The 25,569-nt window shown below is 46.9% G+C and overlaps 1 protein-coding gene across 3 annotated transcripts in view; it reads left to right on the forward strand.

Annotated features, from left to right (window-relative positions):
• LOC123795193 (uncharacterized) overlaps window positions 1–25,569 on the forward strand; it is a 222,184-nt gene that overhangs the window by 89,420 nt on the left and 107,195 nt on the right. For 2 of the 3 annotated variants that reach the window (XM_087866110.1, XM_087866111.1), the window contains exon 2: window positions 23,451–23,555. The exons of the other annotated variant lie outside the window; for it this stretch is intronic. In XM_087866110.1, coding sequence (XP_087722236.1) covers window positions 23,451–23,555 — 105 coding nt within the window. The remainder of the gene's footprint in view (window positions 1–23,450; window positions 23,556–25,569) is intronic. 3 annotated transcript variants of the gene reach the window in all.

Raw genomic sequence — 25,569 nt, forward strand, 5'->3', positions numbered from 1 at the left:
GTTCAGAAAATGCAGACTCTTGTTCAAGTCATAAAATGTATTATTCCTGCACAACTCATCCATTTCTTTGGCAGTTGAAGAAAATGTGAGTATTTAGGGCAAAACGCCTTCAGCAATTTTGACCATAATAAATAGTTTCCATTTTGAAAATTATTTCAGAATGTCAGAGAATTACATAATTTTTACGTGTAATTGTGTATGGACAAAATTTGGAATAAAAGCAAAACAAAATGCCCACTCAAATGATAAGACTGGAGTCATATTGCAGAGCAGAGCCTTGTCAACTTTTTGTGTAAATCGAGGGTCTTTTAATTATTTTGAGAACTCTCTAGGCTTGAAAGTACATCTCATGAGAAGAGAGGACAGTGATTGAAACTACTACTGAAAATGTGTATGTAAGGATTTTGTTTTTCCTGGCCAACCCTTATTTATCTAGAAGGAGGGAGAAAAAAGAAATGCGGGGGTGGGGGGGAGGTTGCATATAACATTCCTGAATTAAATGCAAGCTTCCTGGACAATTATAGCAAACTGACAGTTCTGTTTTTGAGCCCACTTGATTTTCAAAGCATTTCCCTACATTCCCTTAGGTAAGCACCCTGCCCTCCAGGTCATGGGCTCTCTGTATACATTTTTGAGGATGAGGCTGATGATGACATCCATTCTTTTTCAACAAAGTCTCCTGAAGATAAAGCTCAGGTCGGCTGTGCAGAGTTCCAGACCAGACCCAGAGCTGAGCACCACTCTGAGGGCAGGGACCCACACAGGAGTGCTGTTGACATTTGTGATGGGACGTTCTTCATAGTGCAGAGCTGTCCCCTCACTGCAGGGTGTGTAGCATCCTTGGCCCCTTCATTAAGTGTTTGCAACACCCCCCAGTGACTATGACAACCATATTTCCATCCACATTTCCAGGGACCCTCCAAGAGGTACTGTCCCCCTTTCTTAGCTGATCACTGCTAGGCGATTGCCTCTTCGGATCTGAAGATGTTAGCTCTGGGGAACTCAGAGGATTAAGTGTTAAAAGATAAACTGAGGCATAGTCAAAATTTTTTAGAGTTTATTTGAGCAAAAATTGAATGCATTGGGGCAGCACCAAACCAGAAGTTGTCAAGAGTGCTTTGCAGACAAGAGCTTAAGGTATATGTGTTTGGGGGGGACTTACATAGAAAAACTATAGGAGCAAAGAAAGGAAATTTCTTGATTGGCCGTAGCTTCAAGCCAGTTGGCTGTTTGTGGTTTGTTGTTCTTAGGGTTTGATTTCATAATCTTGAGGCCCTTAACAGGCTTAGATTTTGGTTTCTCTCTGTTGGCTGCCATGACAGTGGAACCATCTCAGTCTAACGGCTGCTGGTTTAATTAATTTGATGTAAGAGACCTACATGCCTAACCCAAACTTAGGTCACCATCCATTTCTGCCGTGGACATGTTCTTTTCATCTCTTTGGTTGTCAGGCAGAAGTAACAGGTACGTTGGGATTTCATTCACCACCACCGCCCCCTGACTTTCTTGCTAAATTACGTACAAATACTGTGGACCTGGTACATTAGAATAAAGACTTTGGAGTTATTCCTTGGGAAAGAAAAGTTCCAGAAATGCAGAAGCCTAGGAAAGTCAAAAGATACAGAGAGCAGCAGCCCTTTCTTGGAGCAACACGCAGCTTGCAAAACCCTTCTTGGGGTGGAGGCGTGGTGAAGAGATGAGCTTGGTGGATACATCCACTTTGCACTTGTCCTGACTCTGCCTGTTCCCAGTTGTGCTGATTTACTTCCTGGTGACCCCACTGTCTGGGGCCCCTAATGGTGGAAACTGTCATTAGCGAGGCTATTGTATTACTGAGAAAAAAATATTTGAAGGATTTTTTAGAGGGATAACAGAACTTGGCTTCAGTGGGGGAATAGGTAGGATGTTCCAGTCCAGGTCTGCTATCCTAAGAGTATTAAGTTGTGGTTTCCGCAATATTTGCAAGGCCACATGGCCGACTGTTCCACTTTCAAGAATTTCTAGATCGAAACGCGAACCTGGGCAGCTGCTTTAAGGTGCCTTGTCACAGGCTGGCTGGCCCTACCCTCGTTATTTTATAGATGTTGCTTCCTTGGATATAAGAATTTATCTAGAATGGAGCGACCACTCAGCCCTCAGGAATATAACCATCTGGGCCACCAAAAGCAATGTAGAGGATTCTTGATGGTCTCTAGAAACTTGGAGAATGTAGTGGAATGATAAAGAGAAGATGTCATTGGCATTCTGGATTCAAGCCATAGATTCACTCTCCTGGCTTGTGTGACCTTGGGAAAGCTACTTAACCTCTCTTATCCTATTCTCAGGTATAAAATAGCAATGGCCGTAATACAACAGGGGATTAGGACAGGGGGTCACTGAGAGGATTACATGAAATAAAGTAAGTGAAGAATTTTGCCCATTCCTGGAATGTATTTATTACTCAATACATTGCAATTATTATGATGAATATCACTCAGAAAGAAGAATAGGCACTTGAGAAAATAAAGCTTTTGTGGGAAAGAAAAGGTAAGAGGAGAGGAGAGGTGAGGCCAAAGAAGTAAAAGCCCTTTCTACAATTACAAATTTATTTCATTAATACTAACAAACTATTGTTATATTTTATCATAATTTCAGAGAAAAATGGGAGCGTAGGAAAAAAGCAAAAAAATTGTGGCGATGTAGATGGAGTTAATTGAAAGGATCACTTTAAGAAGCAAGAATTTGAAAGCCTTTGAGTTAAGATGCTAGAATTTATAGCAGGTCTCCTTGCCCACCAAGAAGCCCTATTAATCCAGATTCCTTAGAGATCTAAGGGATTTCTTACATTCCTCTGGGGGCAGTGGAGTGGACCTAGCCTGCATCAGCCCCATTTAAGGGCAGAGCCTCCAAAGCCCCCAGATTGAACTGCGGATAACAAAGCCGCCTCCTGGACAGGCACACAGAGAGCAGCGTTTGCCTCTTTCAAAGAGCAGGAGACAGCCGCTCAAGAGGCAGTGTGGTGTAGGGTTAATACCCAAAGAAATGCATGCGGGCTGAACTTGATATTAACCTGAAAAAAAGAAAACCCGCTGACAGTTGTATTTCCTGTTAGAAAGCCCTGTGGGAGGGTATGTCTAAGGGTTCCTCAGAATGAATGACGGACATGAGATGTGCCACACCTAGCTGGGCGTCAAGGAGGAACAAGATCTCTCCGATCGCAACTCACCTACCATCCACTGAGCCCCGTTTCTCCTTCAGGGCCCTCGCTGGTCTCCTCTCTTCTGAGAAGCATTAGTTAATGCTGCCCATACTGGAAATGAGGATGAGAGACTATTAATAGTAACAACGGTAATTCCCATTCATTTCAAACCGGCCAGGTGCTAGGCACCATGCTAGGAGCTTACCACAAAATATCTATTTCTTAACAATCCCGTCCTAGAAACAGTCTAATGTGCTTTACAGGTATCTTCTCTAACTCTTATAACAAGCAAAATAGGTTTCATCCTCTTTGTTTTCCAGATGAGGAAGTGCACTTAGAGAAGTCCTAGTATGCCTAGGGCCCCCACGGTCTGCTGCAGACAGAGCTGGCGTTTGGACCCGACCTTCGTGAGGGCAAGGGTCTTCTGTGTCCAGCATTCGTACCCCTCACAACGTGGCCCATTGTCTGCAGAAGGTCCTCAGCAAATACTAATTTATTCAATGATTCAAATGAATATTTGCCATCTATACCCAGGGGCGGTACTCTGCCATGTGCCTTCGTGTGTGCACCCTGGGAGTGGCAGCAAAAAGGAATGTAGACGCGGTCTCTGAGAGCGCCCGGGCACCAGCACACACCTGCCCTGTCCTGCCGGCAGCCCAGCTGCCTCCTCAAACCCCCCTCGCCCACATCTCAGAGGATGCCAGGATTTAGAGCGGGAACTGGGCTCACAGGCTGGCTGGCCCTACCCTCGTTATTTTATAGATGTTGCCATCCATAAATCCATAGGTGTATGGCCTTTATGAGTGAGACCCAGAGAGGCTGAGGGAGTGGACCAAGGTCACACAGCTTGTGAGTGGCCAGGCCGGAACATGAATGTAGGCCACCTCCTAAACCCACATCTAACCCGTTTTCCATTATACAGCAGCAAGACAGGGTGTGAGGGAGCGTTAGAGCAGAAGGGGTCTGATCTTTGCTTAGCTGACCACAGTGATGCCATGTCCTGCCACGGAGCTGAGATAGAGTGACACAGAGTACTTGCTTGCTCACTGTTGTCTGCCCAGGCATCACGTAGCCGCAGCCCGCGGTGCATCTTTGGGGCAAGCGGATGCCTGTCCGGATCATTTTGTCTGCCAAGAGTCAGGCCTCAGGCGAAGGTTTATTTTCTGAAAGTATAATCGTGCATGCTCCCCTAAAGACCCATTGTGATGTCCACCCAAACAGGCTGCAAATTTGTGATAGATGTTTCTAGATTATATTTGGCTTGCTTTGCTTATTTCAACCTTTCAGCTATTACCGCCCCTCCCCCATCTAAACATCACAGGACAAACTATAGGTTATGGACATCCAGGTTAATTATTTTAAAATATGCAATTGGAAATCATTTTATTGGACAAAGTGACTTTTTCACAATCTGTACCAAGTTTCATGACTTCATGCATGGCTTTTTCTTTCCTGAAGGAAATGGCCCTAGACAATAGAAGATCAAAGATCAGCGCGTTCCTGGCTATGTGTTATTTGCAAGGCCTGTGGCAAATAGCTAAGGTTGCGAGAATTAGCCTCTGCCCTCAGGGGATGCACAGTTTAGTTGTGGAAGAATAACAGTAGCCGGCACATATGGAATACTTCCCAGGGGCCAAGTCCAGGCGGCACTGGGTCCCTCGTGGAGTATATTACCTTTGACATTTAAAGCCATTTCCTAGCAAACTTCTGGTGCCTGGGCAGAGGGGCCTGACTAGCCTCCCTCCCCGTTCCCTTCCATTTGGTGCTTCCTTTTCCAAGAACGCAAGGGCGCTACCTGTGTGAGCTGGCCAGGCTGCTGTGCAGCCAGAGAATCTGGGGGCTGGCTAGGTCCCAACAACACCACACCCAGGTCTGCGCACCCTCTCCATTTCTCCGCATTGCTCGGGGAGGAGAGGTGAGCTTGCTTGGTGTGACTCAGGCCAAGGAAGTGAAAAGCCCAGACACAGTGGTTCGTCAGTTTCTCCCAGGTCTTGACCCGTGCTTACTAACTGGGCCGCATGCATAGACTCTGAGACCTCACGGCAGTCACTGGGAGTCTCTAGGGACCAGCTGTCTGAGACCGTCGGGGACGAATATCACTTGATTTCATTTCAAGTGTCAGCAGCTTTTTTTTCTCTTCTTTTCCTTTCTTGCACTTTTTAGGGACTCTCTCAGTAGGGTTCTAAGAACCAACACTCCTTGAGCGTAGTCCCAAGCTCAGCTCTCACCAGGATTTTTCAACATCTTCCTGGTTCCCTGCCCTCCAATTATGTGCAATAAATAAATGCCATGACCAAATATTATCACCTCGTGGGAGCGGTGCCCGGGGTGGGTTTTGTAGACACAGCATGTAAAGGAGCCCTGCACATCCTGTTCACAGTTAGAGGGACAGGGCAATGGCACAGTGGGCAGGCCCCCCTCCACCCCTCTCCCCTGCAGACTGCTTCCCGGTTCTTACACAAGGAAGGAGTCCCGTGTCAGCTCATGAGCCCTGCAGCGAAAGCTGACTCTCCCAGTGCTAGAGAAAAATGGGATGGCACGATGCCTCGACTGTTGCTCCTTAGGGGCTTCAGATGGATAGAAAGTCAAAGAGCCCTTCTCTCTCCTGGGGTGGGGAGGTCTTTGAAGAGCCCCTTTCAAGTGAACTTGCCTGGGGTGAGCTCTGCCTAGTTTAGCATCGACTGAGAACCTACGAAGTGCCACACCTGTGCCGGACACCATAGAAAGAAGGAGGAGTGTGCCACAGTTTTGTCCCCAGGGGCCCCAAACCCTGTGGTTGCTGAGACAGACATGGTTACTAACCCAAGATGGCGGGAAGAACCCACTTCATCAGGGTCTGCTTTTCTCCTGGATTTAAGCTTGATAGAATCCTCAAGGAGGCACTGTCCCTTCGACGCTCCCCCTTTCTAACACTGCTCCCCCACTCTGGGTTTAAGTGGGATGATAAGGGAAGGAAGCACATTCAAACTGCATTGAATGAGCAGGTTACCCTTCTTTCCTTCCCACTGGGGACATCTGGGAGACACAATGGAGTTTGCCTGGCCTTGTCCGCCCCCACGCACGGGGCCAGGAAGCTGGAAGATGTGCCTGCCAATTCCCCCTGACACTGGTGGAGGGCAGGAACTCCCAGTAAGCGTGGTCTGGCCTGCCTGGGGGGCGAGCACCTTCCTGCAGATGGAGAAATCCCTGAGGCAGAGTCACAGAGTGCGCAGGCCTGTGGAAGGGGAAACACAGGTGGGCCGCGTAAGGCATCACAGTGACTGCCTCCTCTACCCAGGCCTGGGGCTGGAGAGGCGGCAGGGGGATGGAGGCCCAACATTCCAAGGACCAGAGGAAACCCAGCAGGCTGCATGGGAATGGCACAATGAATACCTAACCCCAGGAAGAGGAATGCGGCCCCACTGGTGCTGGCCTCTCAGCCTCTTCCCAGCAGGGGCGGGGGGGGGGGGGCAGGGGTGTTGCTTTATACGCTCTCTCTTTATGAACACGTAAGTGCTCAGGGAACTGAGCTTGAATGAACCTCACAGGTACGTAATGACGTTTCCTCAGTGCGTCAGTGGCCTGAGTGCAAGCTCAGAGCGTCACGCGTACAATTCTTACACCAACATAGTACACAGCTGCAGCGGGGGTCGGGGTGGGGCAGGGGCTGGGCAGGAATGTCGGTGTGGTTCCTGCTTCTCATCATCATGGAAGTGTTCTCTGAGACCAGGGCTCTCTTGAACCTGCCGGAAGCTGCCCCGTATCCGAGTATCAGGGAGGGTTCAGTGTTCATGCCCGTCTGTCCGGGAAGTTTCTCTGACTGAGAAATGTCTGCAGGATGGCCGATCTGGCTCTGTCTGGGAACAGTGGTGAGCCTCCCTGCCCGTCTCGGGCCACCCAGACCCGGCAGGGGCCTGCAACACCCTGCCTCCGCACTGGGGGTAGCCTTGGCCCAAGTTCCCTCGGGAAGTCACTCTGCCTGCTTCCAGGTGCCGAGGAGCTTATTTGCGTTTATGAGCCGCTTATTAGCACTGAAAGAAATCAGCCCAAACCCTGGCAGGAAGGGAGGGCTGGGGAGGATGGCTGTCTTCTCCTCAGCATCCCAGCTTTTGTTTGTCTACCTAGGTGGGCGCCTGGCCAGCCACCGTCCAGCCCCCGTCTGTGGTGCCACACACCGCGGCCCACGGCTGGCAGGCAGGGCCCTCCCAGGTTCTGAATGTGGGCAGGTGTAAGGCCCCTTCATCCTCACACTGAGGGTAGATTGAAACCACCTGGTGTCTTCTCAACTCTCTCAGTTTCCAAACGCATCACGCCTGAGTGTTTGCATCAGGCGCTCTTAGAGGGCGAAGGAAAGGTAAATCTTCCCTTGCTGACCAAGCGCTCACTCTGTGGCTGGGCCACCACTCCCACAGCCCGTGGAGGAGCCCAGGGACCTTTCTGAGGTGAGTCTCCTCCAGCTCAGAGATCATGAGCAGGAACTTTCAGCCCGGCCTACCGAGCCTGTGATGTTCCTTCTGGTTCTTCTTCTTGGGTTGGACATCAGCAGCCGATGCCAGAAAAAAATAAAGATCCTGCCTGAAAGGAAAGCAGTCAGAGCCAGACCCCAAATTCTGTATCAGATCAAGGGGGCCACAGCCAGCAGGGCTGAAGCTTTTTCCTCCCCTGCTGGGAATTCGGGCTGATCTGGTGCTGCTTAGGCTGCCTGAGAGGGGTTTATTTTTAAGGGGGTATAAGAGCCTTCCGGAAAACTCGTTCCAGGGAGACAGCCAGGCACAGTGAGCCAAGCTGAGCAGAGCGTCAGGTGTGAGAGGCCGGGCATGATTCTGACTTCAGCCCGAGTCTGTCCTCAGCCAGGCTTCTCGGACACGTCACTGGGCCACAGGGAGAAGAACGGTGGGGAGTAAAACATAGATCTAGAATCACATCTAAAAAAAAAAAATATTCCAGCTCTGTCCCACCACTGAGTGACTTTGGGTGAACTACCTAAGCCTTTCAAGGCTGGCTCCCTCTATCAAATAGCCCTTCGTGTGTGGTTCCTAGCTCAGATGGTTGCTATGAGGTCATGCGAGTTAATGTTTTTAAACCGCTTAGAATAGTGTTTGTCTATTGTGTAAGTGCAAAGCGTTGGTTAAATGGAGCCCAGAACGTCTCTAAGACTTCAGGGCACAAGAAGCATGACTCCGGGACCCTTTATCAATGTGTGAGGAGGGGAAGGAAGCGCTTTCCCATCCCTCTCCTCAGACCACTCAGAGAGCCACACTCAGGACAGTAACTGCCTGTCCAGCCGTACCCGCCCAAGGGAGCACTTCTGGGGACACAGACACCTGGGACTGAGAGGTGGGAACTGGGAGAAAGCCTTGTAGGAGCAGGTGAGAGGGTACAAGTGGGTACACATTACTGCTGATGTGGCCTCAGCTACACCCGGTAACTGGTGAGGCCTGAGGAGCTGGCTCACGGGCAGAGGCCCTCGTGTGGCTCCACCCAGAGCCAAAATTAGTCTCTTAGCAGCTGGAAGCTCAGAGAATGGGAAGGACTGGCTGTTCCTGAGAGGTGCCTGGGGCTCACAGGCTTAGCTTCTCTCACCCCAGATACTAAGGTATTGTATTTAGTAAAACTTTTCCGTTTGTTTCTATTTCCACTTCTGTGGGGCTGTAATTTAATTTTTATAGTCCTCACTCACAGAGAACTGCATTGCAATTCCTCTGTCTTAATAGGGCAGTGGTTGTTAAAACCAACCAAAAAGATTTCTAGAAAAGGCATCACCAAAAGATGGGATTTTTGAAAGACAACTGGAATGGGAAGTTACGTGGGAAAATGGAGGCGCGTGCTATACTGGACAAGAGTGTTAGGAGCCCTCTTTCTAAAGAAGGACCACTCACTTCATGCTTTATGAGAGGTTTCGGGCTGGCCCTACTAACTCCCTGCAACCTTCACCCCAGCTCCATTCTGCAATATAAGCAGAGACCTGGGGCAGGAAGGAGAAAGACAACAAGTTATCACCAGTGCAGTGTTCGCAGGGAAAGTTACTTCTTCCCCAAGGCGAGGTGGAGAGCTGACTGCTCTAAGACGGAGGGGTCCAGCTGAGTGGAGCAGAGTGTGGCAGGTCTGGGAAAGTTCTTGGGTGCCGCAAGTTATGTTCCTATCGCGTGGAGGCATCCATGAAACTCTGAGGCCCAAACCTGGGGATTTCTGGAGGCAGAAGGCCTGTGGGAGCAGCCCGGGCAGAGGGCTGAGGAGGCCGCTTGCTAGTTGCTTGGCAACAAGGCAGCTGCTGGGTGGGGCAATACCCACCCAGAGAAGAGGTTAACGGCACAGACCAATGCTGGCTGGAGGAGGTATGACTGCCTCAAGGGCACTCTGTTCAGGGGCTTCCTCAGGGAAAGAGGGACGGTGAAGTTTAAACAGGATGTGAGATTGGAATTTTGACCCAGACTGGGCTGGATGGGCAAAGGTGGCAGCTGGGGACGTGCCGCCTATTATACTCATTCCCCACTTGGTTGAGACTCTTCAAACTGGTTTTGCAGCCATGAATTCTAGGAGCTTTATTTTCCTCTTGAAACACAAGATCTGGCTCCAACCAGAAAATGGAGCAAGTGTATTTCATTGCCTTTTTGAAGCAGAGTCTGAAAACTCTGAAACATTCATCAATACCTGGTGAGCTGTTTCTCAGATGGTTAATATCTAGTGTATTAGTTCCTTATGGCTGCTGTAACCTATTACCACAGACTTAGTGGCCTACTACCACACAACTTTATCACGTCACAGTTCTGCAGGCTGAAGTCCAACATGGGTCTCACGGGGCTAAAACTAAGATGTCAGCGAGTTACACTGAGTCCTCACGATACTTCACTTCACCCTCCTGCCTTGCCTCCCTCTTCCACTGTTAAGCACCCTTGATATTACATCAGGCTCACCTGGATAATCCAGGCTAATCTCCCAATCTTAAAGTCACTTGGTTAGCAACCTTCATTTCATCCGTGATCTTGATTCCCCTTTGATGTGCAACCTAACATAGCCACAGGTTCTGGGGATGAGGACACAGACAACTCTGGGGTGGGGGGTCATTACTCTCCTAACACATGTGGCTTATGTATTATTGAATGCAATGTAATTAAACAAAAATGCATGTGGCCCTCAGGATACTCAAGCCAAGATTCGGTCCCATTGGATTGCCTTGCCCTGGGGATAGTGGGAGGTTCACTATGAACTGAGAGGCAGTAGCCAAGAAACTATTGGACTTTCATCATGTCTGGAAGGCCACATAAAAGCCATTCAACCCCCTGAGGCCCCAAGCAGGGGTGACTGACTCACTGCACTCACCCCCAGAGGTAAGGGGCCCTGAACCCCCCAAGCTACCACTCTTGGGCTCTCACTGCTCTGCTGAAACCAGGACTTATTCTTTCTACTGATAAGCAACTTCTCCTGCAAATGCCCCAATGTCAGAATCCCAGACAGCTTTAACCAGTTTCTGGTGCCAGAGATGCTGCTGACTTTGGGGACAAGAAAGGTGGTGAATGCCACCACCAGCGTCCCTGAGCATTGAGGCTCACCATTCTCGGAGGGCGGAATCTTCCGGTTAAAAGCTACATTTGTATAGGTACCCCAATGTGGAGGCGGAGAGAGCTGGAGCCACCCCCCCCAACCCCTGCCATCTGCCGGGAGGGTTGGAGGAGGAAAGGCTCTGCAGCCACTGGGGTGCCAGCACCCTTAACTGTGCTTGCGGGGATGGGGAAGCATGCAGAATTCTTACAAAGTTTCTGTGTATCACGACATGGGTGTGTCTTCCCCCACCTCCCAGCTTGGGATGCTCGAGCAGTTCCTGTCCAGCCTCTAGGCACGGAAATGGGAATGCCTTCTGGGTGTCCTGGGAAGTAGAGAGAGGTGTGAAAAGGAAGTTGCAGCTTCACTTCCTCACACTTGCATCAGTCAATCAGGTACTTGCTCTCACTAGCTGGCCCCCACAGCTTAGGTGGGCCCTAGGGCAGGGGCAGGCAGGGGTCCAGCAAAGCCCCTTGGACAGCAGAAGGTTTCCACTAGCGCTCTCTCCCTCACCCCATCCCATCCCATCACTGGGCACTTTGAGGACAGGGACCCCTCCTTCAGACCACCCTCAGGGAAGGGGGAAGGTGAGGAAGGCGTCCTGGCAGCTGAGGCATCCATTAGCAGCACCGAGCACTGCCCCCTAGGGCACTGCCCCCCACCCCAGCTCTCGGGCACAATGACTCTCATTGTCTTTCTTCTCTTATGCAATAAGGCTTAACAGCTTGTTGGAAAGGACACGATGGTCTATTAAGCGGAAAAATCAAGTCCTTAGGAACATAAAAACTTATTTACCCTCTTGGAGAGTGAAAAGGGTCCAGTCCTCTCTTAGAAACATAAAACCACTGGGACCTTGACACAACTCTTTTTCAGGAGCATTCATTCCTTTAAGATGAGGTCACTTCCCCCCAAGAATGGACCAAAGTCTTTACTTCAGAAACACCAAAATCCATAAATCCACTCTCTAAACACATTTTCTAGAATGAGCATTATTACTCTCATAATGAAAAAAATAATCACCTGTATTTCTGAATGTTTGAATAGCAAGGCCTTGCAGCTCGAAGCCAAAGGCAGCCATGTTTCCAATGGGTAGGAGTGGTTTCTCATTTGGATGTGAATCCGTAGCCCTACACAATGATTTTGTCACAGTTATTTGCAGGATGAAAAAATAGGACGTTTCCTACCCCAGAAAGAGCTCTGGACTAAGTCCGAAGACCTGGTTGCTGATTCCAGCTCTTTTACTGACTTGAACTTGAGCCTCTATTTCTTTTGTCGGGCACGGAAATCTGCACAACACTGCCTGCCTGTGACAGGCCAGGGAGGTGGGGCAGTGCAAACCCATGGAGGCTCGGAGGCTCCACGTGCCATGGCCATGCGGCATCAGTAGGTGGTCCGGAGAGGGGAAGTTGTGGACAATCCCTGCGGTTTGGAGGATTCCATAGGCAAGCGTAGCACAGTGTCCCGCTTAAAACTCCTGCTGCCCCGCACAGCATGGGAAGGGCGCCCTCCGCAGAGAGTAAGACAGCAGCCACACTGTCCGAATTACCAAGAAGATTAAAGTTGCAAATAACTCTGCTCATCTCAGGAACTCCCTCCTCAAAACCATTTAAATGAACACGTGACTGTTCAACTTGTCAATAAACACCAAGGAACTGTTTACTTCTCACGACTCCCTGAGACCCTCACCTCACTGACAACCTTCTCCTGTGCTCACCAATCTTTATGATACTGTGCACCTTACTCAGTTCTAATCAGGGGCCTGCATAGAAAGACTTGCTTGAGACTAGACCTCAAAACCCCCAGACCCCTTACCTGCTGGGACTCTGGCAAGTGTGGGACCACAGTTATCATAAGCTGGCAACTCAGTTTTGCCTTTTCAAAAGGGAGTTTTGGAGGTATTTTTGAGATCCAGTGTTTGACAAAGGATATGCTGAGAAATAGCGTGGTTTTTCTGGGTCGATTAGGAGGATATTCATTGCCTTACCAGATAGACTTATTTTCCTTTACCTTGACCTAATTCATGGCATTATGATGTGTTTTGTGTATCCTTGTACACCATCTCCAGTGTGTGGAAGGAGGAAGGTATTTTTTTAAAAATAATTTTAAAAATTTTTTGAGAGAGGGAGAGAGAGTGGGGGGAGGGTTAGGGGCAGAGGGAGAGGGAAAGAGAGAATTATAAGCAGGCTCCATGCCCAGCATGGAGTTCATCACAGGGCTTGATCTCACGGCCCTGAGATCATGATCTGAGCTGAAATCAAGAGCCAGACACCCAGGCACCCTGAAGGAGGAAGGTATTGTAGCTGATGCTGTCCGTGTCCCATCTACATCCCCTGCACCACAGGTCCTACTAACTACCAATTGCCCAAATCTGTATTTGTGCCCAAGGGTTCCTTCTCCCCTCTCCCAATTCAGATCTGGGAAGGATGTATAAGGTAAGCTTCCTTGGGCGGCAGAGATACTGAGAAATTAACATATGCCCAGCATGCACTCAACCAGGGAGTCCGGATTTAGTAGCGTGTAAATATCCCAGCAACCTAGACCTTGGGAGGTCAAGTACTTTTTCAGATGCATTTTATACCTTTCCCCAGAGTTTCCCTTTAGGCTTAAGCTTTAGTAGCTCACTGTGGCAGTTGTTTTTTTGGCGTCCTTTCTTCTCTGGACCCCGTTCCCACTCCCCTACAGGTGTTGCCTGCACTTCCCCCAAAAGCTATTTCCACTTGAATCTTTGTCTCATGATCTGCTTCTGGGAGAAGCACCAAACTTAAAGAGGTACAAATAAACAAAAATGAGTAGAAACCAATAAAATGTCTGACGCATTACAAATATTCAAATAAATGTTTGTTACATTACCAAGACAACCATACGAAGTGTATTCTCAATGTTAGCCCAAACATGTAACAGACACTCAACAAAAGCTTGGAGGGGGGGAAGACGGCCTAGTCAAGTGTAGGCTAGGTAATCATCCAGTGGGGATACCACAGAGAGGTTGAAGAATCATTGGCTAAGAGGGTAAAACAGACCTTGAAAATCCATAGATTTAGAGTTCTTTGGGTGTGATGTTGCCACAGTGGTAGTGGGGAGCCTTCTAGATGCCAAGAATGGAGGCTAGCCTGGGATTTTCAGTTAGCCTCTCTCATTTCCCTATTGAATTTCCTGCAAGATTTATTTTAAACAGCTTTATTGAGATATAATTTATATATCATAATTTTAACCACTTTCAGCATTGTACAGCTATTGCTATTCAATTCCAGAATATTTTCATCACCAACCACCCTCCAAAAAACTGTACCCATTAGCCGTCACCCCGTTGTTGCTCCCTCCAGCCCCTGGCAAACACCGTTCTATTTTCTGTGTCTATGGATTTGCCTATTCTGGACATTTCATATGAATGGAATTGTGTAATATGTGGTCTTTGTGAATGTATACTTTCACTTGGCATAATGTGTTCAAGGGTCATCTATTTTGTAACACGAATCAGCACTTCATTATTTTTGATGGCTAAATAATATTCCATTGCATGGATATACCATGTTTTGTTTATCCATTCCTTAGTTGATGGGTATTGGGCTATATCCACTTCCTGAATATTATGAGTAATACTGCTGTGAACATTCATGTACAAGTTTTTGTGCATTCAAATGTTTTTATATATGTATGTACACACACACACACACACACACACACACACACACAAACACCCTCTAGGAACAGAAATGCTGGATCATGTTGTAACTCTATGTTGAACTTTTTGAGCACTATTTTACATACCTACCAGCACTGAAGGAGGGTTCCAGTATTTCCTTAACCCACTATTCTTGTTATTACTTATCTTTTATTTTTAGAGCCATCCTAGTGTGTATTAAGTGGTATCTGGTTACAGTTTTGATTTATATTTCCTTAATGACTAATGATGTTGAACATATTTTCATGTGCTTATTAAACATTTGTATATCTTGCTATGAGACATGTCTATTCAAATCCTTTACCATTTTTAGATTGGGGGTTTTTTGGCTTTTTTGTATAGTTTAATATATTTTAATAGCAAAATTACAGTAACAGTACGGGAGACGGACAATATTAAAAACATGTACTTGCAAGTATGACAACTCAGAAAAGTATAGTGAACATGTTCTTTGTCTTTTTATTCTTCACTTGTTAAGTGCCCTTTATATATTCTGGACATCGGACCTATAACAGATAGATAATTTGCAAATATTTTCTCCCATTGTGTGGCTTGTCTTTTTGTTTTCTCCATAGTGTCTTCTGAAACACAAAAGTTTTCAATTTTGATATAAACCAAACTTTCTATTTTTTGCTTTTGGTTGCTTGTGCTTTTGGTGGTACATGTAAGAAACTGTAGCCTGAGTCAAGGTCATGAAGGTTTACACCTCTATTTTCTTCTACAAGTTTCATAGTGTTAGTTCTTGTATTTAGGTCTTTGGTTCATTTGAGTTAATTTTGCACATGGTATGAGCTAGGAGTCCGACTTCATTCTTTTGTATCTGGATATCCATTTGTCCCAGAACCATTCGTTATAAAGACTATTCTTTCCCTCATTGAGTTTTCTTAGCACCCTTGTCAAAATCAATTTTCCATAAATGTAAGAATTTCTCTCTATACTTGCAATTCTACTCTCCTGATCTTTATATCTATCCTTATTCCAGTGTTACAATGTCTTGATGACTATACTTTGCAATTTTGAAATCAGAGAGTATTAGTCTTCTAACTTGGTTCTTTTTCAAGATTGTTTTAGCTATTCTGGGTCCCTTGCATTTCCATACACATTTTAATATCTGTTTGTCAATTTCTGTAAAAAAGCCAGCTGGGATGTCGATAGGGATTGTGTGTGATCTGTGGATCAGTTTAGGGAGTGTTATTAACAATTTAACAATATTAAGCCATTCAGTCTACAAACATGGGCTATCTTTCCATGTATTTAGGTTTTCAGTTTTCTTCAACAATGTTTTTTAATTTTCTGTGTACCAGTATCACATTTCTTTTGTTAAATTTGTTCCCAAATATTTTATTCTGTTTGATGCTATTGCAAATGAAATTCTTAATTTCATCTTTTATTTTTCATCATTAGTGTATAGAAATGCAGTCATTTTAGGAGCCCACAAAATTTTAAAGTCTGGATTTTTCTCTTCAAAATCAAGAGTTGTCATTTTGAAGGAATATTTTGTCCATCTTAAGGCATGGGATTCTTTGAGGCCTGCCACAGAGCACCACAAGCTGGCTGCTGTCCTTGAGAAATTCTTGGTGTCGGGAAATAAAGCATGTGATTTACTTAGTCCAGATAAGGCAGGTTTACAGAGCCATGGGCTTTAAAAAATGAGAAGTCCTTGAGCATAGAATACAGATCTGGAGATGTTGCAAATAGGTTACAAAGTAACATATTAAGCTGGTAGTAGAATGGGGGTAGGAGAAATGAGTGTTCAGAAAACACATGTAAGAAGCCTCCCAGGGAAAACAGGTATGCCTGCTAGCACCAATTTTGGACATCGACTACGAAATTCAGAGCTGGAAGGGGTCGTGGGATCATCCAGGCTGCTCCTTTGAATTTACAGATGAGAACACTATGTCTAGAAAGGGAAGTGGTATGATGTGCGATACAGGAGAAAAAGCAAAGGGTTTGTAAACAAATGCCTGAGTCATCACTAGCAGGAGACTTTGGGAGATAGCTCTTAGCCGCCGGCAGCCTCCGTTCTTCATCTGTAAAAGGAGAAAAATGTTGTCTGCCTTGTAGGGTGGTCATAAGAAATCAGTGACTCAGTGAGTCACCAGTCTCTCCTGCACAATGTGCCAGGCACTGTGCTGGGTGCTGGGGACGGAATGGGGAAGACAAGAGGCACACTGCGTGACCTTATGGGGACGGAATGGGGAAGACAAGAGGCACACTGCGTGACCTTAAAAAGAGTAGATTTAGGGCGAAGCTTCAAAGGCACTGGCTCTACACTATGGTTCTCTGGCTCATTGTAAATTCCAGTTAAATTTCCCAAGGGCAGGGCCCTACTGCATTTATTTCTAAGTCTTGAGTGCCTGGCACATGCCTGGCACCTTTTAGATACCCAATAAGTTTGTTGAACTAAACAAATTTTCTTTTTTTACCCCAAGACAAAGGAGCATGTTAGACACTGAAGGGGAGGACAGGGTTTGCCTGGCAAGAACAGAACATTTCAGGAGGAGGTGACGACCCACGTGGAGCTTGATGGGAGGCTGGGTGCTGGGCCAAAGGAAAAGGGACATCATCAGTCAAACTAGGGTTTATTTTATTTTATTTTATTTTATTTTTTATTTTATTATTTTTAAAAGAAAGGTATCTCATGATAAATTAAAAACAAAAGGACCTTTCTCGTCCCTTTTCCCTTCTAGTGACATCAACAGATGAGTGTATTTTCTCATCAAATAAATCAGTTATTCCTAGCCACGTAAGCTAAGTTTGAAAAGAAGTAAATGCAGTGTGTGTCAGCATCACTCTGAGAAAAAAGTTTAAGCAGTTCTCTGCATCCTGTCCCAAGTTTGAGCCCATCCAAACTGGGATTGTAAGAACTGTGAGGGCAACATGATGGCAGAGAGAAGGGAATGACATCAGGTTCTGGATCAGGAGTCCAGGCCCCTGTGAATCACTATAGATTTTGGCATGGCGAGGACCCCTCATTCTCCTGGCCAGGGCCACAATAGCTTGAGGCAAGCAGTCCTGCTAGGAGGAGGCAGAGGGAGCAGGAGGCAGGCTGGGACCCCGGGGCAGCAGGTTACCCTGAGCCATGTGTCCAGTTTCCCAGGCTCCTGGCCTCAGGAGATCAGCCCTCTATAGACTTTATGAATGAGAGCAAGAAAGAGTGGATGGTGAAAGCAATTCTCAGGTGAGAATCTAGACGGTTGGATTCTAGGTCTGGCTCCACTTCTCACTGGCAGTAGGACCTTGATGGAGTCAGCTCAGTTCTCTGAATATGGGTTCCCTCATTTGTAACACGAGAAGTTGGGACTAGGTCAGACAGAGCAAAGCCCCAAGAGGCATGCCCCTCTATATTGTATCTTGTCTGTGGCAGACATTACCGGTCAATCACCCTTCACCTCCTTCCCACCCGGTGCCTGAGACTCCATCACAGCCCAGAGCCACGTGGAGCCAACACCGGGCACGCGGAACTGGAGCTCAAGATACAGCCGACCTGCCGTCCTTTACCAGTTTTACCCTCACACGATGTGACTCTTTTTTTTTTTTTTAAAGATTTTTTATTTATTTATTTGACAGAGATAGAGACAGCCAGCGAGAGAGGGAACACAAGCAGGGGGAGTGGGAGAGGAAGAAGCAGGCTCATACTGGAGGAGCCCGATGTGGGGCTCGATCCCAGAACGCCGGGATCCTGCCCTGAGCTGAAGGCAGACGCTTAACCACTGTGCCACCCAGGCGCCCCCCCCCCCCCCGCTTTTTTTTAAGATTTTATTTATTTACTTGTTTGAGAGAGAGAGACAAAAAGCACAAGCAGGGGAGGAGCAGATGAAGAGGGAGAAGCAGACTCCCCGCTGAGCAGGGAGCTCATGCAGGGCTCGATCCCAGGACCCTGAGATCATGACCTGAGCCGAAGGCAGACACTTAACTGACTGAGCCACCCAGGTGCCCAACTATGTGATTCTAAATCCTTATCTGTATAGACTTGTCTAGGCTTCCTACCAAAGTTGTCATGGGCAGAAAACTGATGATTCCATACAGTGAAGAAATGGCCTGAGGTGGCTCAGTGTAAATGCAAGCTGTAGGATTATTTATGCAGAGTGCTTTCAGCACTGCTGTCACACGGGCTTAACAGTTGCTAAATGAAGAGAACTACCTCTTGAATGTAGTCAAAGATGGTGAGGTGGAGTGTGAGTAGTAGGGCAGACACCAGACACGTAGAAAGAATTTGGAAGGTTTTTTTTTTCCCCTGGAGTATAAACTTCCAGTTCTGTGCTAGCATTCATTCCATCCCATGCCAGAACTGTCAGGGCAGTGTTGCTAGGAAATTAGTGGCTGTTAGTCTGGATGAGTTTAGATAAGAATGTGTCCTTCATACAATGCAAACAGGGAAGGGTTTTGAAGTGTACGGAACTGGTCTCTGTCCCATGCTATTTAAGGAAGCACAGCGCAGGGCTTTTTTACTTAGCTAAGGTGGAGAATCTTTCCCAAGGTGATCTAATTCCCAGGGTCGGGTGGCGTACAGTGCTGCCCAGGGTCTCCTTCCGTCTGCCTGCCTTGACATGGCTCTCCCTCACCGCGGTAGCCTGGCTTCTGCCCCTGAGCCTGGCTGCTGGGCACCTGGGAACAGAGCGTCGGCCACCCTGGAAGGAAGGTGATGCCTCTTTGGAAATGAGTCCTGGAAAGCTAACTCACCCCCAAAGAATTCAGCTTTTGGACCTGTGAGTTGGAGACCTTAGGAACACCCCCCTCCATCTCCAGCCTCACCTCACCCCACCACTCCTCATCCTACTCCCCTGCTTTGTTTCTCTCCAGAGCACTCCCCACCAGTTCACCCCTCTCTCTCCTTTCTAGCGAGCATGCAAGCTCCGTGAGGGCGTGGATTTTTGTCTGTTTTGTTCACAGCTGTTTCTCTGGTACCTAGAACGGTCTCTGGAACATAATAGGCACCAACAAGTATTTGTTAAATGACCAAATCCATTTATCACTTTGATAGTCTGTTCATCCAGAAACCTGGATTTGTGTCATCTAAAACAACTTCTGCTGAATAACTTCTGAATGTCTGGAATTATTCCTGGGGTTAGGGTCTGGCATCTAGGAGAGAGTTTGAAAAGGAAAGGAAAGAAAGTTCCTACTGAGGATCGGCGAACAAAACAATTAACGATAGTGTCCTTCATGGATGACTTCTTAGTATGCCAGGTGCTCACATGCTCACTGTTTATTTGTGCCTCAACTCAGCCTTTCCAAGTAAGTAAACTTAGCTCAGTTTCCAGAGGAAGAGATGGAGGTTCATAGAAAGTCAGTAATTTGCCCGAAACCACATGGCTACGAAGTGGTAAAGCCCAGGCCTTTAGGAAATACACAAGTGCCGGCTTCAGCAGCTGGCCGCTGGCCCTTCTTCCTCCTGTCTGTCTGTCCAGCGAGCAGCTTTCCAGAGGGGCAAAGCTCTTCTACCTATCAGGGTCTGACAGCAGTCCCATCAGGGAGTAGAATATTGTGAGAATGATTGCAAACTTGTGTGTTTGTTTAATCTGCCTTGGTTTGAGACTTCTACTACTCTGAGCTCTAAAAAGCAGAGTGACTCATCGTGACACTTACTGGTAGGATGAGAGAATGTGTACGGAAGAAGAGAGAGATGTTCAAGTTTGGAATCAGATTTCCCAACTAAGGTGGGAATTTGCAGCAGGGTTGCTGCTAGATCAGCGGGCGCATTTTTAGGGAATTCCTGGTTTGCACTATAAGTGAAGGTCAAGTTTGTTTCCAATCAAGTTTAGGCTAAGAGATTCTTAGTGATGTAATCCCTGTCCCAGGCCCCCAGAAAGTCAGCCTTCTAATCCCCAAACGGCAGACTGGGAACACCAAATATCTTGTGACTGAGCAACTGAGGACTCCACATGAACCTCTCAGCAATCTGGACACAGCCTGTGTGTGAGCAGGTTGGCCTGAGATCTTTCTGAAGGAAGAAATCCTGGTCCTGAGAAAGTACCATCTATCCGTGTGTATTATAGGATTGCTGGATGTCCAGGACAGTGGTGTTGGCCTGCCTAGCAGAGGGGGGTGAGAGGAGTCAGGGGTTTCACTGCAAATAAATATCCTCCAAGCAAGTGCTTAAATAATAAAATTTTCTTCTAATGGAGTTTCTCTTAGATCTTATTCATACCAGTTTTTTTTTTCCCTTTACTCGTTTACTTTGTGAAATAATTTTAAAACAAAGTTAATTTCCTTTGCTAGGCTCTCAGGCAAAAACCACATCTGTTTTTAGAAAGGGCCTCGATGTTTGCTCACACCCCGATGAAACATGCTCCTCCTTAGATCTGATGGGAAGGTCAACAACATGTTCTAAATACAGCTATGTCCTGGCATCCCAGCATGGGGACCCAAAACCCTGCAGGCCAGAAACCGACAGATGAAAAGATATCCCATGTCATTAGGAAAATGTGAATCAAGGCCACAGTGAGGTATCACTTCATGCACACTCGGATGGTTAGAATAACAATACAGAATAACAAGTGTTGGTGACGATGTGAAGTTGAAACTCTGTAACATTGCTGGTGGGAGTGTAACACTGAATGAACGTGGCACTTTCTTTGTAGATAACACGAAGAATTGCAAAGTGACCAGCATGCCTCTCAAATTTAACACAGCTGGATAGGAACTCTTCGTTTCTCAGGGAAACCTGCCCCCCTTCCAGTGTACGTGGTCTCTCGTCAACGGAATGACAGCCATCTAGTTGCTCAAGACAAAACCCAGGAGTCACTGAAGACTTCTTTCTGCCTTCAAATACCCTTGTGCCCTCTCCTGCTTGCACTGCTCCTGTCCTCTTCCAGCCACCATTGGCTGGCTTCTCAACCACCCTGACACCCTCCAAGCCAGCCTCTCTGCTCCGTACAGCTCGTGCTATACACAACAGTGAGGGTAAGTCATGTCCCATCACTGCCTCACCGAGAATCCTTCCTAATGTACTGAAAATAAAACCCACAGTTCTTAGCACGCTGGCAAGCATCTACATGAGAGGCACCCTCCCCCTCACTGTGTCCCAGTCACACCAGCCAGACTACTTTCTGTCACCAGACAGGACGAACTCATTCCCATCCCAGGCTTTTGTACTGGCTGCTCCCTCTGCCTGGAATGCTCTTCCTCTAGAACCCTACATGGCTCCTTCTCTTTACTTTGGTTCTGTTCAAATAGCATGTCCTCAGTGAAGCCACAGCTCTGTCCTAAGTTACCCTCTATTTCTTCTAGTTCCTTTATAGCACCTAATACAATCTGAAACTGTCTTGTGTGTTTACATACATGCCAAGTACTGTCCTTGTTCTCAACTGTCACACAAGCTTCAGGAGCCCGGAAAATTTGGTCATCCCCAGCTCCTAATGCCTGTCATGTGATCGGCTCTGAGTAAACACTTCTTATATGAATGACAGATGTCAGTGCTACAGCACAGGTTTCGACTATGTTTGTCTTGTTCTAAGTAGAATATAAGGAGGTTTATAGAACTAAAAATAATAGAGTTTGTTGAATACCAGCCTAAGGAAAAAGGAGGATAGGGCACTCTAGGTGAACTCTTAGCTTTGCAGTACCCCAGGACTCTGTCCTTGGGGTGCCTCCTCTCTACCCACACTCACCCTGTGATCTTCGCCTCCGCTTTCGTGGCTCCAAGCACCCCTCGTTTGCTTATACTCAGCCATACTCAGCCCGGATATCTGCCCAAAACTCTGGCTCACTCATCCTCACTTGGTGTCTAGCCAGCCCCTCAAACTCAGCATGTCCAAACCTACTATGCCCCTATTCTGCTACCATAGTCAAGGGTCGGCTGTACACTCACGATATGAGTGTACACCCACCTGCCCCCCTACCAAGCAACTCAGGCCCATTGCCTTTGAGCTCCTACAGTCGTCTCCCAACTGGCTTCCTGGGTCTGCCTTTGTCTCCTCTGTCTGCCGTCAGCTCCTTAGCTAGAGTGGCCCTTGGGAATTACGTCACTCCTCCACTTGAGTGCTTTTCGCCTTACGCGGCACAGGGTCCAAGCACATCAGAGCCCGCTTAGGCCTGACGCGGCTCTTCTTCTAGGTACCATCCTTGCTCCTCACTCCCCACTCTCCAGCCACACCGGCCCCCTTGCCGTTTCTTCAACATGCCCAGCACACTCCTGCCTCAGGAATTTTGAACTTACTGTTCCCTCTGTCTGGAATGTTCTACCCCAGGGATCCACAGAGCACACTCCCTCGCCTCCTCAGGCTTTGCTCAAATGGCATCTTCTCAGATCTCCACTCTATTTAAAATTCACCTCTCCCACCATTTTTCCCTTCCCCGATTTATTTTCTACTTCTTTACCATACTAATATAATACTACATATATGCATATATAATATATATAGTAGTACATATTTGTGTATGCATAGGTAATTCTTTATAATACATATATAATATTGCAGATGCACATATGTAATGCTGCATGTATACATAGGCTTGTATAGGTAATTATATATGTAATACATAGACAATATTACCAATATGCATATGGGATTTGTTTACCATGTATTCCCCACTACAATGTAAGCTTCCTTATGGGAACTTCTGTCTGTTTTGTTCAGGGTAAGATCTAGAAGAGTGCTTGGTGTGTGGTAGGCACTCAATAGCTTTTGTCGAATTTATTGATGTTGATGAAGCCAGGAATGAGGGACGAGCATGAAACACGCTGTGAGGTCTTCACACTAATTAGTATTGGGCCACCAGCTTGCCCCTCAGCTCTCCAACAGTCAGTAACACCCACGAAAACAGTTCAGCTGCGTGAGTCACAATGCCTGCCTGTCAGATCAAACCGTTCAGGAAAATCATAACTCTTCCTGATACCAGGACCAGAGAGAAATTTCTCCCATGAGCCCTTCTGAAGAGGTTGTATATTGTGAGTGATTTCCTCCAGCAGAACATTTAGAGAACTATGGTAAGGCTCATAACAGTTCTCATTACATTCTCCAATGTGGTTGATGCCTTATGCCAGAGCGTAATTAAGTAAAAGCAACTGCATACAGGGTCAGAACAATGTGGTCCAGAGTCACAGCTTTCTATTAATCTGGATTGTTCCAGGAACAGACGTGCTTCATGGCTCTGGGGACTGCTTCTCTCAATCAAGCTTTTGTTGAACACTAAATGGCAGAGAGTTCAAGCGTGCGTCTGTGGAGAAATTTGCAGGTAATCTGAGACAAGGCTTTCCTGGAGTATTATGGAGGTTGTATCAATATAGCTTTGGAGGTGCCATCATGGTCCATGTAAATAGCACGTCTTGGAGCCATGCAGTGCACAATTTGCACAACTGTATGAGGCATTCCTATGTATGAGGTTGGATAAGTGTAGAGTCATAGACTTTAACCAGTAGCCAAAGCAGATATATTTATAAAGGTATAAAAAGTATACATATTTATACAAGTTCCAGTGCCAAAAAAGAACACATAGAGGCAGCCATGGGTAGGACCAAGATGTTCCCTTAGAAATAACTTAAAGTCAGATCTAACATAGGGAATGGCCACAAGAATGTTTGAAAACTTTCGAAGCAGGAAAACAAACTATGTCCTTCCCCACACGCCAGCTATAAAATATCTCAGTAGAACTCCCATTGATCTGCTCACTGGGGAGTGTGGTTTGCCCTTCAGTGCACAAACTGAAATAAACATTAAGGTAGATGACTGGATTACATTGCTCTCTGGGATTGCTAGCCATCAGCCACTCAAATTGGAGCAGTTACCAAAACTAACAACTATGGTAAGTTTTTCCACTAAAAAATTTGATTCTTGAAACTTTATGGTAATACAGACATTCACTCCACTGGGCATCTCAGTCAGCTCTTCCACCCAAGGGTTCTTAGCTTGCGCATTACAGGAAAATTGGTATTTCCCTGTGTCTGTGTGTAAGAAGCACATTTCTTGAATTTTTGTGATGAGTCAAGGACTTTCATGAGAATTAATTTTACACATTCTCCGTCCCCCAAAGATATACATTTTTTGTATTTCATTTATTGGAGGATATGAAGAAATTGCATGGTAATTAAGCTAAAAAATATGTAAGATGGTGATGACTAAGGAAACACCTCAGCTTTCATAATCATGGCTGGCTCAAGCCTCCAGGAATGCAGTCACTGGGGCAGGGGGTGGGGAGGTGGGTAATCAAACCCTCCTGGAGAGCCTACCATGTGCCAAGCCCTAAGCAAAGCACTTTCCTGAAGCTGAGTCGAGATCGGGGTGGACATGACCCTTGACTGCAAGGAGCCCCCAGTCTGGCAGTGCAAATCTACCTATAGCACTGTAAGGCAGTGAGTGCTGAGCCCACTGGGAGGAGCTGACCCGCGTGATCCCTGTGGATGATGGGGCTCCGGGGGCTCCAGGGTAGGTGGGCTCTGAGTTGGCCTTGAAGAGAACAGGATAGGGAAAGTTGGGGTCTCATAGAGGAGAGGGGCTCACCAACCTCCCACCTCTGACTATCTTATGACCTCTGTTAATAAGAGGGAATTTAAGCTTGGACACATTAAGGCCACTGTATCGGTGGGTCTCTTTGCTACGGCAGCTTCCTCTCTAGCCTAACTGATACACCTGTGGGGTTGTTCTTTGGCTTCCCTCTTCCGAACACATCCAGCCCATTATGACTCAGCAAGAAGGTAGGAAGGGAGCCAGTGACAGGAGGATCCTTGTGGAGAGCCAGGCGGTATCCCAAACAAGCAAGCAAGCAAGCAAACAAACAAAAAACTGTAACTTCCATGGACTCTGCCAGGCGGGATGTATCACTCACTTCTAGAGATAAAGATCCAGAGGTGCAAAGATTTTTCAAGATCACACACAGCTAGTTAGCAGCAAAGACCAAGAACCCACATAGATCTGACTCTTCCTGTGACTCAGGTGTAATGGAGCGTAGACAGGGAGAGCCTCAGAGCACTGTTATCAGGTGTCCCCTGGGTCTGTCTTCACTCCAGGAGGGCAAGAGGTGATGTTCTACTGAATTCACACAGGAGCAGGTGACCTGGGGAACGCAGGGGCAACATTCTTTGAGGAGTACGAAGGCACTTGAAATTTTCCAGTCTAACCACTCCATTTTACAGATGAGAAAACTGACGATTGGAGGGGTTAAGTGGTTTGTTCAAGGATAAATGATGCCTAGATAGTTCATGGCTCAATTCAGCACAGCATGCAGTGCACCTCACATCCATGGCCTTCATGGA

The sequence above is a fragment of the Ursus americanus genome, chromosome 12 (genome assembly GCF_024610735.1).
Source record: "Ursus americanus isolate L20-20 chromosome 12, mUrsAme1.1.p, whole genome shotgun sequence".
Classification (NCBI taxonomy): Eukaryota; Metazoa; Chordata; class Mammalia; order Carnivora; family Ursidae; genus Ursus; species Ursus americanus.